The sequence below is a fragment of the Lissotriton helveticus genome, chromosome 8 (genome assembly GCF_964261635.1).
Source record: "Lissotriton helveticus chromosome 8, aLisHel1.1, whole genome shotgun sequence".
Lineage (NCBI taxonomy): Eukaryota > Metazoa > Chordata > Amphibia > Caudata > Salamandridae > Lissotriton > Lissotriton helveticus.
The window spans coordinates 978,254,516-978,273,573 of record NC_136069.1 but is presented as its reverse complement, the minus strand read 5'-3'; the positions used below and the strand labels follow the sequence as shown (position 1 = coordinate 978,273,573).

At 46.0% G+C, this 19,058-nt stretch overlaps 1 protein-coding gene across 1 annotated transcript in view; it reads left to right on the top strand.

Moving 5' to 3' along the window:
• Positions 1-19,058, top strand: part of GABRR3 (gamma-aminobutyric acid type A receptor subunit rho3) — a 964,887-nt gene that overhangs the window by 367,129 nt on the left and 578,700 nt on the right. Inside the window, exon 3 of the mRNA XM_078657818.1 lies at positions 2,188-2,411. Within this exon, the coding sequence (XP_078513944.1) occupies positions 2,188-2,411 (224 nt within the window). The remainder of the gene's footprint in view (positions 1-2,187; positions 2,412-19,058) is intronic.

The following is a 19,058-nucleotide window of genomic DNA, read 5'->3' as shown; positions in this document are numbered from 1 at the left end:
GAAGTCCAAGCTCAGGTCCTTCTGATCTTGACTGAGACCCTCAGTAATCTTTTTGCACGAATAACTCTGTTATCTTAGTAGAGGTCTGCTCTTGGGATTGTGCCTGGGATGATGCCAGTAGCATTTGTTGAACCTGGGAAATGAGGTCTAGGTGATGTTTTGAATCCTTCTCGACGACGGGAGAGTGTGGGAGTGAAGTAGCTACTGCCAGATTAATAGTTTGAAGGAGAACAGGAGATACTTCTTCTATCAATGGCTCTTCTTGCCTCACATCCTGGCTGAGACTCCCAGAGGAGGAGGAGGTGAAGATTGAAAAGGTAAGACAGACCTTAACGATGGAGTTGGAGTTGTATCCCCTAAGGGCGGAAGTATAGGCTGCCCTGATACCTCTTGGCTTAATTTTGCAAACACTTGAGCACTGAAAGGAACCAAATTCTTCATCACAAACAGAGGAAAGTCCGTGGAATTCTTGAACTCTTTTTTTTTTAACTTGGAGGGCCCCCGATGATTTATCCTGATCTTTGTCCTTGTCTATCAATTCTGCACCCTCATTCCTACCTGACTCATTTAGTAGAGAATCATCGGTCTCTGAACCTTCAGAGCTGAAGGACGTCTCAACTTGATTCGTTTTATTAGAAGCTTTAGCAGATGTCTGATTGGATTTGATTTGTATTAAACATTTTTTAGTTTTGGCTGCACGCGCGGCATCCGCTTTTGCAGCCGCTGCTGCAAGTTTTACCTGTTTTCTCATCTTGTTTGTTGCCTCCATTTTTTCTCCTTAAACCTGCAGCTGTAGAAGAGAAGTCTCTTACTTCAACAGGGCTCTCAAATTAAGTTGGAAACTGTATTTGATAAGTCTCGGTTAGAGCCCTTTTAAACGCTCAGCCATTAACTATTAACCAGCCATTAAGCACTTTTGTAAAGGAAAAAAAGGCTGCCGCTCGCATACCGGTCCCTTTCTTGTAAATCCGTTTTTATTTATGCATACCTACACCACGGCTTCGACTCCACACCTTCTTCTCATCTCCTTCTTCTTTAGCCTGCTTTTTAGCTCTCCCGCTTACTCCCAATTACTTGGAGTCTCCCGCCTTTGCACAGCTTGCAGAGCAGCATCTTGCTGACAGGCTCCAGCGAAAACATGGAGATGAAACACCAGGGCGCCGCACCTCAGCTCCACTACTCAACTCGGATCCTGTCTCACCAACTTTCCTGAGCCATCATTTAACCAGTAAGCCGCTGTTAATTTTCAGCGCATAAGCTGCCAGTTGCTTCGCGCTATTGATTTCCTCACATTTCCTCACTTTAGAAGCTGCAAGCCGGGCTCTCCTCTTCTCGCAGCTCAACTCTCCAGCATGCCGTGCAAGGAAGGGGTGGGGTGGGGCTGCAGTCACCTGAGGCTAGGAAGAGGCGGGGATCTACCCACCCATATCTGAACCCTAGGAAATCAGTATTCCTAATGTTTAAACATCTGTTCCCAAGTCTCTGGGGGATACTTTCTAGCATGTAGATGTACTAAAAGAAGGTAGGAAACCAGAATGTAGAAGTTGCAAACTGACTGGTTTACGACCTGTCCTTCATTATGCGATGTGACTGAGGTATTAGTTAGTTGTATTACAAATGTATGTTTTTTAGAACGCCACATAACCTCCTGTCTCACAAATATTAAAGAGGCAAGTATCATTTTGTGATCTTCTACAAATGACTGAAGAGATGGAAGGTCTGGCAAGGGCAATAGACCTTTATTCATGAACTCACATTCGTAGCATGTGAAGATGTTTTATTAAAAGCAACCTGTATCCTTTGATTAAGGCAAACCATAATGTGCTAAAGAAGGGTTCCAATCGGTATTACTCCATTGAAATTGGTGACAGAGTGTCACTATTTTACGTTTGTGTTTCTTGACATGATAGTGTATAACATGCTTAATCATTCATTCCCACTAACACAGTTATGCAGCTGCTATGTATGAATAATATTAAAATACGATATTAGTTTTACTAGTGCTGGCTCTTGCCCCACTTCTGAGCTGGTTTAAAAAGGCTTGAGGTCAGACTCACAAGTTTTATTACGGTTTAGAGTAAGCGTTTAAAAAAAAAAAAAAGAAATGTTTAAGTGACCTGATATTAACATTATTGTGTATCTATTTATGGGTGTACTGAATTAATTTATTTTCTATTTTACTCAAAGGATTTCACTATGACATTATACCTCAGACATTACTGGAAGGACGAGAGGCTATCTTTTCCTAGCACTAATAACAGAAGCATGACATTTGATGGGAGACTAATAAAAAAGATCTGGGTACCCGATGTGTTTTTTGTCCACTCTAAGAGATCTTTCATCCATGATACAACCATGGAGAATATCATGCTTCGTGTGTATCCAGACGGCAATGTGCTCTTCAGTCTGAGGTAAGGACAAACTGGAGTTCTTAAAAACCATTGATATGCTTTTCAAGGTGAATGTTGGTAACTTCCATGCCTCGCACGAGTACTAATCTTTTACAACTAAAACATTAAAAAACATTAGTCAATAGATCTGCTATTAATATGTAAGGATGATTTTGTTATAAAATTCTAGATCTTGACTAAACCAAAAAAAGAGATGGGTGTGCTGTGTTAATTTTGAAAGATCAGCTGTCTTTAAAAACAATAGAAAACATTCCTTTGTCAATTCAGTGTGGTTAATAGTCCCTAAGATTTAAGTAACATGTTATTTTAGGGTGCCATTCTACAGATTGTAATACTAGTTTCTCTGAAGTTCTTTATGGAGGCACTTGCAGGAGATTTGGCTGAGGGCCAAGAAGCAACTATAATAGGTGAATGTAATGTTACTATGAATATCCAATGATCACCATAATTGGAAAATCTCATAAATTATGTTTCACTCTTTTGTGGCTTGTTAGATCATTGATACCGCCACTCTTGAGTAAAGGCAACCTATTGATTAGATTTCTGCCAGGATGCAGTCTAAGGAAACTTGTTTCTTCGGTTTAAAAGCAGTGTCTTTCTCTTTAGACACTTTCCCATCCAACAGAAGATGTAGCCCCTCCAATTCACTTCAAGTGCGATTGAGAGACAGTAATTACAGAGGCGCTTGTCATATGCTACAACGCTGGTACCACAGAAGATGCTATGCTTTGTGCCGAGCACTGTTACCCAAAGGATGCCCTGGTGCTAAAAGAGTTGTGAGCAAAGAAAGAAGGTCCAATATGGTGCCTTTCAAGTGTATCGCCCAAAATAAACAGACCACAAACATTATCACTGTAGCAAAAAAGGACACTTTACTTAGATCAGGTAACTCTCTAAATTAGAAATACTCTTTATTTCATTATGTATACACAATTTGGTAAAGTGGGCCAAAACCTTTCACTTCTTACTTAAATTGTTAAACTTTCTGACCAAAACCATCAATATATATATATTTTGTACCTTTTTTCCAAAAACCTTGTTTTATTACCTTTCCTTCCGCTTGTATCCAAAAGGATGGGTAAGCATGCTCCACATTTACCCACCCCCCAAATCGCCTCTCATACCTGTCCCCCAGAGTAACCTGTCTAATAGTGGCATGAAAAACTTTTTTTTTTGGGTGGGAGGGTGGGATTTTGCCGCACTATAAAACTCTCCCGCCTCCCTGCCGAGCTCCACACAATCTTTCTCGCGCTTCAGCGCTCAGTTTAGAACGCTGACAGCGCGCGCCTTTAATCCCTACCCCTGGCCTGTTGGATTCGGACGAAAACTCCAGGGGGGGACTGCTCGCGCTGCACTCCCCATGGGGCCCCCATCGCCCAAAATAAACAGACCACAAACATTATCACTGTAGCAAAAAAGGTCACTTTATTTAGATCAGGTAACTCTCTGAACTAGAAATACTCTTTATTTCATTATGTATACACAATTTGGTAAAGTGAGCCAAAACCTTTCACTTCTTACTTAAATTGTTAAACTTTCTGACCAAAACCATCAATATATATATATTTTGTACCTTTTTTCCAAAAACCTTGTTTTATTACCTTTCTTTCTGCTTGTATCCAAAAGGATGGGTGAGCCTGCTCCAGACTTACCCACCCCCAAAATCGCCACCCAGGAAAACCAACCAGTTTTCCTGGACCCCACCAGTCCTCTGAAACAAATATGCGCATTGTTATATGTATTGGACACTGCACCATAAGTTCACATTAAGCTCCATAGCCAAGAAATCACGCAGCTCCAATAAATAATAGGCAAGGCCCAATTGTGTGAGGTGCACACCATCGTTCCTGAATAAGTGGCCTTCTTTGCTAGTGATATTCTCATGTGATATGTAACTGATACCCATTGCAGAACAAAATATTTTCATCGCCCTGTTGAGCTTTCTGCGAGCTTTGTCCATTGCTGACTGATCTCGTGCATGCCTCCACTGCTGCCTGTAAATAAATTCCATCCATGCAATGCGGGTGCCCAACCAGTTATTTTTTATAACTGCCAAATCGAGCTGCATACACTTAATCAATGTTAAACCCGAAAGAGGCACTAAATCGTTCTCGCCGAGGTGTATTACTAAAAGTTCTAGTGGCGTTCTGTCATACCTCATTTTGTCAATGGTCGGAAATAGAGCGTCCCACCTCATTCCTCCCTTGCCACACCACCTCAATTCATGTCTGGGTACTCCATTGGCTCGTCCATACATCTGCTTCTCAGCAAAGAGGGCTGCCCGATTGACAAAAGAATGTCCCACTATCCACACTTGCTGTTTCCCAAGGCAATTAGCACGAATGTCACCTAAATAGGAAAAAACAATTAGCAACAAATAACAGCTCAAAATGAAAAAAACACAATCATTATTTTCGCACATATCTGGCACAGCAACTGGATTTCTATCTTCCTATTCTCCGAATAGCTTCCCAGCCCATGCCCAATCTTGCTGCCTCCGTGGCTGCCCCAATTCTAAAGGAATGTGTTGCAAAAGCTTTAGGGTTTTCCCCAAGCAAAAGCAATGCCTTCCTTAAAACAGTTAACAACTGGGAACTGGTAATCTTATGACCTGATCCATGCACAAATATGGCACCTTGCTGAGAATTGGACACTGAAATGAAGTGTGCCCACTCTAATGCTGGGCAGCAATTTTTTATACCACTGCTTTTAAGAAAAACCCAAACACCTCTCCCCAACTGGTCTGTTTTGGACCTTCTTAACCAGATCCTAATTTTGTTATCTATTAAGAAAACATCTTCTGATAGATACATTTGCCAGTGGATTCATTACCTTGTGAATATCCCCCTTGCGTCAGCAACGTTTGGAAAATTCTTTGTAGCACGCCGGCGTGGATGACGTCATAGGAGCACGGCATCGCGCGCGACTCCGTCTGACGTCACTGACTCCTTATTAGGCCTACGTCGGCGTGATGACATCAGTTCCCTTTTTTCCGCGTCGTCGACGCTAACGGTTTCTGGGATCTTCTGTGATTCAGATAGTGACTTTGTAACTATTTGTGTGTTACTCTTTCTGTTCTTCGTCGAAGATGTCGTCGAAGAAGACAGGATTCAAGCAGTGCGGCTCGTGTGCCCGTATGATGTCGATTACCGATCCACACGAAGATTGCTTGTGGTGTCTGGGTTCGGATCATGATGTCAAGGGCTGTCGATCCTGCTCTAAGATGAATCCTAAGGCTCTGCGGGAACGGGAGGAAAAACTTCTGCTGGCCAAAGTTAAAGGTAAAGAAGCCAAGAGATCTTCGAGGTCAAGATCTAGACGCTCGAGATCGAAGCCGAAGTCAAGGTCGAGATCGAGGTCGTGATCGAGGTCGAGATCGAGGTCGAGGGCCAGGTTGGAGTCGGCGTCGAAGTCGGCTTCTGGTCATGCTTCGGGATCCTCGAAGAGAAAGCACAAGAGGAAGAAGCATAGTTCTCGGCATCATTCGGGGTCGTCGGACTCGAAGAGGAAGTCTTCTCGAAGACATCATAAGGACTTTGTGTCTCCTTCTCCTGCTGGTGAGCCTGAAGTTGGAGCCTCACCGGTACGGTCTCGAGAGCATTCTCCCGATCCGGAGCTAGAACCGAATCCGGTTTCGGGACAGTCTTCGGAGCATGAAGAGGTCGTGGAAATTCCTCAGACACCGGCTTCGGAGGATAACCTGGAAGGTCAAAAGGGTCAAGAGGAGCCGAATCCGGAGCAGCCTCCTTCAGAGCAGCCATTGGGTTCGTACCCTCCCTTTCCTGGTCCTGGTCTGGACCCTTCACATTTCCTAAATGCCATGTTTGGTGTTTGTGCGAGGGCAATGTACCCCACTGGAGCACCTGCGGGTCCCATGGGTCCTTTGTCGTTTAACTTGGGTGTCCCCCAAGCTTATGCTCCGCCGCCTTTTCTACCATTTATGCCGGCGCCATATCCTCCTTGGCTCGGTACGGCGCCGCCGAGGTCATCGACTCCGTTCACGGCTTCGCCGGCTACGGAGCGACCTCGGGATTTGGATCGGGGCTCAACGCCGGTTCCGGCTTCTCAACCTTCAGTTGTTCCAGTTCCTCGTTCGACGCCGGCTCCGACTCCATCGGAGTCGTTACCGGATCCAACGACTTCGGTACGTCTGGAGTGGTCAAGACGTAGAGCCCAGCGTCTCTTGGAGGAGAAGGAATATGGGGACCATGAAGTGGAGGAAGGCGAGCTTCAGGAGCACAAGGATTGCTTTGAGGATCTGCATAGTGCAAGTAGCCTGGAACTTTCTCCGGAATGGGGTTTGCCTGTGGTTGCGGACGCACCCTCTAGGAATGTGGTACCATCCCATGTAGTTATCAAAAAGGCTGCGGAATTGCTAAATTTGACTTTGCCTACAGTGGAGTTCAAACCTAATATCCTCATGGAGGTCTTACATTCGCCTTCTTCAGTTGTTGAGCCGACTCTGCCATTCACTGAGGCTCTGACTGAACCGATTTTAGAGGTCTGGAAAAAGCCTTTGTCTGCACCTGGGGTGTCCAGATCAGTGGCGAGGCGATATAGGGTGGCACCTGGTGACCCTGAGTTCTTGACTTCTCATCCTTCGCCGGAAAGTCTGGTGGTGCAGGCCGCTTGTTCGAACAGGTCAGCAGGCTCTTTTCCCCAGGCTCCTGGAGATAAGGACTCCAAGAAATTGGATCAAGCTGCTAAAAAGGTTATCTCCTCGGGTAGCATGGCTTTGAAATCTACAAATGCTACATGCCTACTGGGAAGGTATGTTCATGCCTTAATGGATTCGGTAAAGCAGTTGTCAACTAAGCTTCCGGAGGAAGACAGGAAAAACTTCAATGAGGTTGTCTCGGACACTCAGGCGGCAGCCCACCAGGTTATTCAGAGTGGCATGGACACGGCGGACTCTGTGGCTAGAGTGATGGGTTCTTCAGTGGCCACCAGAAGAGCCGCTTGGCTAAAGTCTTCAGAGTTTTCCGCAGACGTTCAGGCTACTCTTATGGATTTGCCTTTTGACGGCATTGGCCTCTTTGGAAAGAAAGCGGATGCGGCATTGGAGAGGTTCAGAGATAGCCGGGCGACGGCTAGATCTTTGGGCCTGCAAGCGAAAGGCTCTACCACCAGGAAGTTCAGGGGCTTTGGGAGGTCCTCTTTTCGTCCCTTCAAACAAAGCCAACAACAGCAGCAACAACAGAACCCTCTGTATAAGTCATACAGAAGTAGACAAAGGGGTCGTGGCCGTGGACGTCAGGCCTCCTCCTCCTCTACTTCCTCCTCTAATATCCACCCCCCACCTACAACAGCAAAGCAGCCCTAGATCCGCCATTCCGGATCATGCGGGTCCGGTAGGGGGTCGGCTTACTCATTTTCTACGGGATTGGGAATCGGTGATATCAGATCTTTGGGTTCTCAATCTCGTAAAAAAAATGGGTATGCACTTCCTTTTCAGGAGTTCCCTCCCAATTATCCTCTTTGCCAAGGTTATTGTTCGGAGGACCACCTGCTTCTCCTGCAGGAAGAAGTCCTGGCACTGTTCAGAAAGGGTGCGATAGAGGTGGTTCCGGAGCAGGAGAGGGGTCAGGGGTGCTACTCCCGGTATTTCCTGATCCCCAAAAAGGATGGCAAAATTCGACCAATCCTGGATCTCAGGATCTTGAACTTGTATCTGAAACAGGAAAAGTTCAAGATGCTCACTCTTGCGCAGGTTCTTCAAGCGCTGTTGGAAGAAGACTGGATGGTGTCGATCGACTTGCAGGATGCTTATTTCCACATCCCTATCCTGAAGTCGCACAGGAAGTATCTCCGTTTTACGGTGGGGTCGCAACACTACCAGTTTGCGGTCCTTCCGTTCGGACTTACTACTGCGCCTCGAGTTTTCACCAAAGTGATGGCAGTGGTGGCAGCACATCTCAGGAGGTCGGGGATACCTGTATTTCCATATCTGGACGACTGGCTAATCAAAGTGGAGTCGCCGGAGAAGGTGCTCCTTCATCTGCAAGAGACAACTCAGTTGTTGCACAGGTTGGGTTTTTCGATAAATGTACCCAAGTTTCACCTGGTGCCCTCCCAGCGCAACCTTTTCATAGGTGCGGTACTGGACACTACTGTATGTCTTGCATTCCCTCCACCTCAAAGGATTCGCGACACACAAGAAATGATTCCTTTATTCTACAATGGAGCGGTTGTTCCAGTCCTGAAGGTCCTTCGTCTGCTCGGTCTGATGGCTTCTTGCATTCTGTTGGTCAGCCATGCACGCTGGCACATGAGGGCACTCCAGTGGTGCCTCCGCAGGCAGTGGTATCAGCACAACGGAGATCTCAGGGAGTCAGTGAGGATCTCCAGAGAAACTGCAGCGGACCTGTCTTGGTGGGGCATGGAAGGCAATCTGTCTCAAGGAAAGCCTTTTCAACTGCCTCCATCGGTGGCCACAGTGATAACGGATGCATCCACTCTAGGGTGGGGTGCTCATCTGGGGGATCTGGAGGTCAAAGGTCTTTGGTCTCCAGAGGAAAAGTTGCTTCACATCAACCTTCTAGAGTTGCGGGCGATACGTCTGGCACTCAAGACCTTCCTCCCTTCCCTTCGCGGTCAGTCGGTTCAAGTCCTGACGGACAACACGACCGCGATGTGGTATGTCAACAAGCAGGGAGGAGTAGGGTTGCAGTGTCTCTGCAGAGAGGCTCTGCGTCTCTGGTCCTGGACCACCAGATTTGTCTGATGGCAAATCATCTGGCCGGGGTTCTGAACGTACGTGCAGACATTCTCAGTCGTCAGTTCTCTGCCGACCACGAGTGGAGGCTCCATCCGGAGGTTGTTCACGACATCTTTCAGATGTGGGGGACTCCTCGGGTGGACCTGTTTGCCACTCGCGAGAATGCTCACTGCCTGTCATTCTGCAGTCTCCAGTATCCGATGCAAGGAGCTTTGGGGGACACGTTTCAGTTGAGTTGGGGAAGTCAACTCCTTTACGCATTTCCTCCCTTACCCTTGATTCCTCGGGTTCTGAGGAAGATTCGCCAGGACCGGGCCCAGGTCATATTGGTCGCCCCGGATTGGCCAAGAAGGGTGTGGTACACGGACCTACTCCACCTCTTCTCTCACCCGCCGCTCCGTCTCCCTTTCAGTGTAAATCTCCTCTCTCAGATGGAGGGGCAGGTTCTACACCCCCACCTCCAGACATTACACCTTCATGCCTGGAGATTGAACGGGGCAACCTGATTTCCTTTTCTCTCCCTAACGATGTGGTGGATGTCATTCTTCCGGCCAGGCGTGACTCCACCAAGTCCATCTATTCGTATAGGTGGTCTAAATTTGTTGTTTGGTGTAGGGAGAAGGCTATTGACCCTTTGAGGGCTCATTTTTCCGATATTTTGCCATTTGCTCTTTCTTTGGCGCAGCAAGGATTTGCTGTTGCCACAGTCAAAGGTTACCTTTTGGCGTTGTCTGCATTTCTCTGTTTGCCGGATCAGCCGTCTCTTTTTAAATCTCCAGTGGTTTTGAGGTTTCTGAAGGGCCTCACTAATAAGTTCCCTCCTTCTCCATTTATTGTGCCTCAATGGGACTTAAATCTTGTCTTAACATTCTTGATGGGTTCTCCCTTCGAACCCTTACACAAGTGTCCTGTGAGGCTTTAGTCTTTTAAGACGGTCTTTCTAGTTGCAATCACCTCGGCAAAGAGGGTGAGTGAGCTTCAAGCTCTTAGTTCCAAGCCCCCATTCCTGACCCTTCATGCTGATCGAATGGTTCTTAGGACCAGGGCTGCTTTTCTGCCTAAGGTGGTAACTCCCTTCCATCTAGGACAGTCCATTACCCTTCCTACCTTCTATCCTCCCCCTCACCCTTCCAAGGAGGAAGAGAGACTGCACCGTCTGGACCCTAAGAGGGCGGTGTCCTTTTATCTTGATAAAACAAGAGACTTTCGAGTGGATGACCAGCTGTTTGTTGGTTTTGCTGGCTGCCGGAAGGGTAGAGCAGTGCACAAGCGCACACTTTCCAGGTGGATAATTCTGTGCATCAAGATCTGCTACTCTCTGGCGGGTAAGGACCCTCCTGATGGTATAAGTGCTCATTCTACCAGGGCAAGGTCTGCTACTTCTGCATTCTCTAGAGGTGTACCTGTTGAGGACATTTGCAGAGCCGCGACTTGGGCCTCCCTCCACACTTTCGCGAAGCATTACTGCTTGGGTGCCGAAGTGAGGAGGGACGGCCACTTTGCGCGCTCTGTCCTCCAAGATTTCTTGGTGTAGCAGGGTGGACACCCTCCTCCGGGAGTGGGGACTGCTGTGGGACTCTATTCACAAGGTGAGGAATCCACTGGCAGATGTATCTATCAGAAGAACAAGTTACTTACCTTCGGTAATGCTTTTTCTGGTAAATACAGTATCTGCCTGTGGATTCCTCACTGACCCACCCGTCTCCCCGTTGTCCACTCTGCTATACCTGAGTTTATGTATTTTTATGTATATTTATATTTATATTTGTTTATATATTGGGTTTTTAATACCTTTGCTACGTACTATGTGTGCATTTTTGATTTGTATGTACTATGTACACTATATATATGTATATTTGCTGTCATTTGTCCGTCCAGGTGCCTCGAAGGCACGGAAAAAAGGGCGGAACTGATGTCATCACGCCGACGTAGGCCTAATAAGGAGTCAGTGACGTCAGACGGAGTCGCGCGCGATGCCGTTCTCCTATGACGTCGTCCACGCCGGCGTGCTACAAAGAATTTTCCGAAAGTTGCTGACGCAAGGGTGATATTCACAAGGTGAGGAATCCACAGGCAGATACTGTATCTACCAGAAAAAGCGTTACCGAAGGTAAGTAACGTGTTCTTCGTAACAAAGGCCCGGCTTGTCCCTCAAACCCAAAACTTCGGAGATCCGAAATGCTCCAAAAAACAACCATATCATGCATAATCTGAAGCTGGCAACTTCTGCTTCACTGTAACAAAAAACAGGCAACTGAAGTAAAATTCTTTGCAAGAGATGAAAAGTGAAAGGGGAACGGGGCTGCAAAACCATGGCCTTTTCCCTGCTTAAACTCTTCAACATTTTCTTAACAAGGATATGGTCAACCGGGTCAAAACCCCAAAATAACTGCCCATATAAAGACACCCCCAACAGTTTCCCCCCTATTGTAGAGTGTGACAAACTTTTGTTGGCCAAAAACAGCACAAAATCTAAAATCAGCGGGATGAAATCTTGCATATTTCTTTTGCAATGAAAAACCTTTTCATAACTTAAAAATTCCAACCATGCTTGTCTGTACGTCCGCCTGGTAGATTCAGCTAAGGAATTCTCTATGAGCTGCACAATTCTCAGTCCCCTAGGGCCCAAAAGCTCGACAGAATGGGCGTCTTGCTGGCTTCTGCCCCAGGCGCCAACTCCTGAAAACGCTGCCAATGGAAACGTGAAAGTGCATCAGCGATACAATTATTCACTCCTGGAATATGCTTTGCTTGAAAGACAATGTTAAGCCTCAGGCTTAACAACATGAAAGCACGAAGCAAGCTCAAAACTGTCACATCCCTAGCTTTCTGGTGATTGATCAAGTTCATCACCGTCATGTTGTCGAAGTTAAAAAGAACTGTCCTGTTCCGAAATTCATTGCCCCACACCAACAGTGCCACAATCAAGGGAAAAAGCTCGAGAAAAGCAATACTCCGCCCTTGCTTTAACCAGTTCTCCGGCCAACTCTCCGCACACCAGCGTCCTTCCCAAAAGACTCCAAAACCCTTGGAACCAGCCGCATCAGAATATATTTGCACCTGCCACACCAATGGTTCCTCTATGAAATGTAAAGGAACTCCTTTGAAATCTTTCAAGAACGTGAGCCACACTTTCAGGTCCTCTTTTACCTGCTTAGAAATGCACACTCTATGATGTGGCAACTTAGCTCCAGACATCGCCATGCCTAATGATCTACAAAATGTGTGCCCTGCTCTAATGACTCTACACGCAAAATTGAGATATCCAAGTAAACGCTGCACCTGGCGTAGTTCCAGCTTTACTTTGTCTGAGGCCCCCATAACACAATCCTGTATCTCCTGCAACTGAGTAAAAAAATAGTAAAAAAATGTTTTCCCTTGGCGGACAGACTTGGAATTTCACATACTTAGTAGTTATCTAAATAACCCAAATATTATCAATGGGTCCTAACACAATGTGATACACCAACACAGCAAATATAAATCACTATTTATTTTTTGTTAAAAAAACCTGCCATGGATATTACACTTCTAAAAAACAGCACATTGTGCACTTGCATTAAAAACACATTACAATTTCATTATCAAAATGTTATACATATAAAGCTTAAAAACACATTTACTAACCATCACTTCTTATCGTCATCAATTGGCTATACAAGGAAATAACAGAAGGGACACAGACATACAAAGACACTCCTTATTGGTCATAAAGTTAGCACATCTGAGAACCTAATGTTCAGGAAATCTAAACCTGGACCCACTCAATATCTTGTCTACAGGGTAGATTCGGTCTCTTGATTGTGCAGAAGTGGCGTTGACGCGTTTCGATGACTTCTATCGATAATCTACCATCTTTATCAAGACTAAATAAACAGTCTCTCCTGTTCCTGGGCACTGGTTGGTTGCCACTAACAAAGTTTGTCCTGCAGATAAACATATTTCCATAAGTATCTTGCATGAATATCACCTTCATTCTATATAGGCATCCTATACACTCTTGCTATATTGATCAAATACATTATTCATATACATGGGGTTCAATCTTTCCTCATAGTTTTATCAATACTATGCCGTGACATGCTATTTCTTTTTGCCACACTTTTATAGAAATCATTTCATTCGGGTGGCCCCTTAACTTCTCTTTGTACATATCTGGCATTTCCTGTTCCCAACTACTGCAACTGATCCTGTGGTAGTCGAGCCATCATAGTGCTGGTATCAATTTCAATGCCCCAAAAGACTATATGGGAGCTGGGGTCTACTGTTTTTTCCGGTGCCAACGGCACACCAAATTCCTGAGAAAGATTCTGAAACGTAACCAAAGCCCGCTGGCATTGCTGTTTCCTGGCTTGCCCCATGAACAAAAAATCATCCAAATAGTGACAGGCCCTAGCTGACGTGCAGACTTGAGAAAAAACCCAATGCAAAAAAGAGCTAAAGGTCTCGAATAGTGCACATGACACCGCACATCCCATGTGGAGTACTCTATCTACGTAATAGGCTACCTCAAAAAACATGCCCAAAAGTTCAAAGTCAGTCGGATGAATTGGTAAAAGCCTAAATGCTGACTTTATATCACATTTGGCTAATTTTGTGCCCTCGCCCAGGAAATGTATCATTTCGAATGCTTCATCCACAGACGTGTATGACACCGCCGTATCTGTAGGGGAAATGAAATCATTGATTGATTTGTCTTCCGGCCAAGACAAGTGCTGGATCATTCTGAAATCCCCAGGTGTCTTTTTTTGGAATGACCCCCAAAGGAGATACAATCAAGTTAGGCAAAGGGCAATGCAAAAAGGGGCCTACTGTTCTACCCAGAGCTACCTCTTCCACTAATTTTGCCCTTACAATCTGCGGTAATTCCTTAGCTGATCGGAGATTATCTGCCCAACGCCTAACTCGGGGACCCTGGTAACTTATCTTGAACCCTTCTTTAAATCCTCAAAACAATTTACTTGCTGCTTGCCTGTCAGGGTATCTTTCCAACCAGTGGGCCAATGCCTCTAACTTAACTGGGGTATGAGCTTTTTGCCATAAGAGGGAATGCCGCCCCACGTCCTCTGGCACTAAAGCCTTGCTCTTGTGGTCTTTGTCCTCCTGCCCCTGATGCCCCTGCCAAACATTGGATAATGGCATGTCGTCCCCCACATTGTGAACATTCATGTCGGAAACGACATGCTGGTCTATCACAGAATCCCCAATTAAAATTCCAGCATGCTCCCCATCCAGCTGCCTGATCTCTTCCTGTTCCACCCACCCCTTGTTGGGCGGGACGCTGCAGAAAGGGCCAATATACTACAGGCAGGCCACTTGCCGTGTGCATTGTCGCCGGCGGCTGTGATGACGACATCCATTGCAGCCACAACTCCGCGTCCACCTCCCCCCAGGGTTTCTCATTCCATATGCTCATTCTGGCTCTAAACTCCTCGTCATAATTAATCCATGAATACCCCCCAAAGTACCTCTGAGCCATCCTCACTATGTCCATATACTTAAAAAGAGCAACCGCCCTGTCAGGATATCTTTCAGCATATATACCTGCAAAAATAAGGAAAGCCGATGTCCAATTTTCAATGTTACGAGGAACTCTTGTGCGCCTCGCCAATTCCCACTCTTCCTCTTTCAACCCTTCCCTTGCCTGCACTTCCCTATGTAATAACCTAAAAACATCAACAAAATCATGGTCCCAAATTCGTCGCTTTGTTATGACTGATAAATGAGAGCCCAATGGCATTGCCAACCCCATATATGGAAGCCATTTGTTAAAACCTGACCCAACACTTCCTTGGTTATCTTTGTCACTATGCTCGGCCTGTTTCCCCTTTTCACCTTCGCCTGCAGTGCACGTGACCACGACGTCTGTATCAGTCCGCCCAGAATCTTCCTCCTTAACCCGCTTATTAACATGTCTGTGTAAAGCCTCACCATCACCTTTCCCAATATTACCAAAACATGTATCATTAGATTCCCATACTCCCCACCACTTCTGCTTACCACATGTGAGCTGATCAGCTCTTTCTTGAAATTCCAAGCGAACTGTCTTCACTTGTTCTCTGCTTTGTGACCTCTTCCTTGTAGTTGCCGGCTCCACTCTTGACTTCTGTAATGATTTAAAAAAGGAGGTTGCCCCTTTCCCGCCCCCAACATCCACACCCCCCTACATCTCAGCAAACCAGCTCTCTGCGGCCGGCCTATCGCAAATTTCTCCTTCCTCCATTTCCACAAATCCTTCCTCCCCACCTTCTTCGGTGCCCCAGCACCATATTGGACATTACTACTACCCGGAAACTCACGGTCTCCGACTCCTCCATCAAAATATCGTCAATTAATGACAGACCCACGCTCTGCAGTCCTGCCCGCACCTCTAGAATCCGCACTTGACCCGCCAGTAACTGAAATAAAATTTGTGGCAACCGCTAATTGTGCCACTGGATGGGCAGAATGTAATCCAATATCAGATCCTTGATCCGCGCCAAATTGCACCTTCCGGCCGCTCGAACCAGAAGAGACTTGCAACCGCTGAATATCCTTTTTCTTCTTCATATTCATCTTACTACCCACATACGTCTCCGAACTCACATTGTTGGCATGCTCTACCCACACCCATTGCCCTTCAGCCTCAATCCCACCATGAGCAAAGGGAGGTTGACGCTGACTTGGAGGGAAGCGAGCCCGCAGGAATATATATTCGGTATTGAAAAGGCTTGTCGCCCGGCCACTAACCATTGCCTGCCGCCCAACATCTGTTCGCCTCACCTGTTGGAAGGCACCCGCCTCTTCTACATCGAACTCAAATTCTAGTGCACCATCAAAATTCTTATGTCCTCCGACACATTGGGGCTGCGGCCCTAAACCACCTGACCTGCTATCCATAGCCATAATGTTAATCCTTTGGCCCACACTGAAATCATGTGTAATAACAGGAGCATTATCAAAAACAACACCTTCCATTGTGTGTTGAGGGGTGGGGGTTGGCGTTGGGAGGAAACTAATGTCATATTCGCTGTCACTGGAGTAATTAACCAGTGCAGGAGTCAGCTGTAAAACCACTTGTTCAGGCGCACCCTCCTGACTGCTCAAATGGTTGCCCCCCTCAGCAAAACTGCACAATTCTTTTCTGTGCACACTTTGTACATCTGACGCTGATAAAAGCAAGGCCCTGTCACACCCCTGGCCCCTCCCACTACGGAGCCTGCTCCTAGCTGACGACGAAGTACTCGACACCAAAACAATACCACCTTCCCTCCCAGGCCCGCCCCTACCCTCCGCAGTAAAACACTCACCAAGGGCTTGTGGAACCTAGGAGGGGGCCCCCACCGGCGTGTCAGGGGCTAAAGACTGCGCCCTCCTCGTTGTCTTCTGTCACGCCACACCAGTGCGAGCACCAACACTATGCGGTCTACAACACTGTAAAAGCGCTGACCCACGACTTCTAGTCACATGTTGAGGTAAACATGCCTCTACTGCGCCCTGCACTCCTCTGGCAGCCAAGCGCCTAGGCAGCCTCTGAGGGGCCTCCGTCATCAAAGACAGCAGGTCTTCTCTACCCGCCTCCTGAATAACTTTCAAGGCTTCCAGTAACTCTGCCTTCAGTGCCATGCTGACTCCAAAGGCAGCAAGCACTAAAGAAATGTAAATTACTTTACCCGAGGGAATTTCGCCGCACTATAAAACTCTCCCGCCTCCCTGCCGAGCTCCACACAATCTTTCTCATGCTTCGGCGTACAGTTTAGAACGCTGACAGCGCGCGCCTCTAATCCCTACCCCTGGCTTGTTTTATTCGGGCGAAAACCCCAGGGGGAGACTGCTCGTGCTGCGCTCGCCCTGGGGCCCCAATTGCAGAGTTGCAATTCAGGGTGAGATTGCTTTGTCTAGGAACGTGGATAAAAATTATACTGTTGGATCCTTCAGGATGCCCCAGTGCAAGTTAAAGTCTCTGAGAAATATGCTGTTTGCAGAGTTCATCATTAATTCCATGAAGAAGTCAATAAGTTGTTCCCTGGGAGATGGTGAGGACATGTATTTTCATATGGTTAGTGTAATTCGTTTTATTATTTCCACTTCAAAGGAAGTGTGTTGTTCTTTCTTAGGACTTCTCCATTTGATGACATTTCACTGCATGACTGCTGCTCCACTCCCAGTCTTGTCAATTCTGTCCGGAGAGAAGATGAAGTGTTCTTATGTGGCCAACATTTCTGATGTTTCTTGTGAAAAATCATTGAGCCATCTTCCTGTAAAGAATATCAGGTCCAGGTTCTGTTCACATGTAATATCCACTATTTGTAGACAGCGTTTTGTTGCATATCTGCAGTCGTAGAGGAGGGATTTAAGTGAGATATGTTTGTGCCAAATGTAAAAGGAGTTCTATATTTAGTTACAATCAAGTTTTTACACTTTATACCTCGTGCTATGTGTGTCTTTGCTTTTCTCTTCCTAGTCTCAAGTGTAGTAATGGGTGAGTGATCTTTGATGTGTGATCTCTTTGCAGTCTCATACTTTGAACAGGGGATTCTGTGTCTTGTTTGAAGAGTGGGGAGGGGATTCTATTATAGCAGGAAGGGCTTTGTAAGGTCCTCCACCATGATGTTTATTGATTTAATAAAGAAGGTTGTTTTGAAGCCCAGGATGTAGGGTCATGACAAGCCAGGATTCATTAATTGAGCTCCTGACACAAGGGATTGGTGTGCAGCCGATCTGGTTCGTCAGATTGTGAGCTCTGGAATATGAGGTGAGTCTTGTATGTTGTTGAGGCTCTCCTTGTGTAGACAGTGTTCTGTCTTATAGCATGAGGAAGAGTAGGAATGTGCAGCAGCGTGTTTTCCTTTGGGACATCGTATGTGGGTCTGTATTAAGGGAATGGAGATGTTGTGTGCCATACGATGTCATAGTAGGGGAGGGAGGTTCTGGACTTCAGGCAGGGAAAGGATCTAGTGGGAAGGTGTTTGTCATTCGCTCTGAAATACTTACTTTTAGCTTTTGTTGGAGCTTTGCATTTTAATTTTGGGGTGACTTCAGGAGTTTGAAGACGATGATGGAGTGAGTCAAACTAGATACTGTTAGTAGTGGATGGAAGAGGATAGGTTGGTCTCTGTATGCATTACAGTGGTATGGTAAGAAAGCTGAAAAGTATAAGCTTGAGAATGGGAGAAAGAGTGGAAGGGGGAATTTGCTCTTGGTTGTTAGTTTTTCTTGATATTCAGCAGCATAAAGTCTTGCTTGAAAAGGGGCTTTTCAACCCAGTTCCCCACTTAGGAATCAAAGTTAACTAAGTGTGTAGCCACGTTGTGCAGGATGTCAACTTGAGCTTCTGTTTCTGAAAATGGTATTGAAGAACCTTTGTAAACACTTACAGTCATTGGGATATTTAGTCAGGAATAACTAGAAGACTCTGGGTGTCCTCCTATCAAGATGTACCTATATTTTCATTCCATTGTGTCAGGGAAGACTTTTACCCCTGCACAATCTGTGTGAACCTGCAATATATCTATAAACATAGGTTTAGTGTTAACAGTCCAAAGGGAATTTTGCCCCAATTGAGTTGTAACAGTGTCAATTGCAGTTGCATGCACATCGCTAAAGGGAGACACTATTACATCTTTTTGAAATTCGGGCTACTTGTTGAAGGGGTGAAAGCCCGCCTCAAGCAGCAGCCACAATTTCTGTTTGGGTGAAATCACAAGCAAACCCCAAATTATCCTGCGCATAACCCATTGGTAGCTTAGCACAAAGCAGTCAGGCTTACATTAGAGGTTATGTCTCAGGTATTTTTGCAGCACTACAAAAAGAAATAAAGTGAAAACACAGCACAAGAAAAATTTCACACCAATTTAGAACAATAGAGCAGAATTTAATAAATGTGTGATGCACAAGTGTGGTAGGTGACAGCTCCACCCCCTCATCAAGTCAGTGATGGCCCTTCTTGC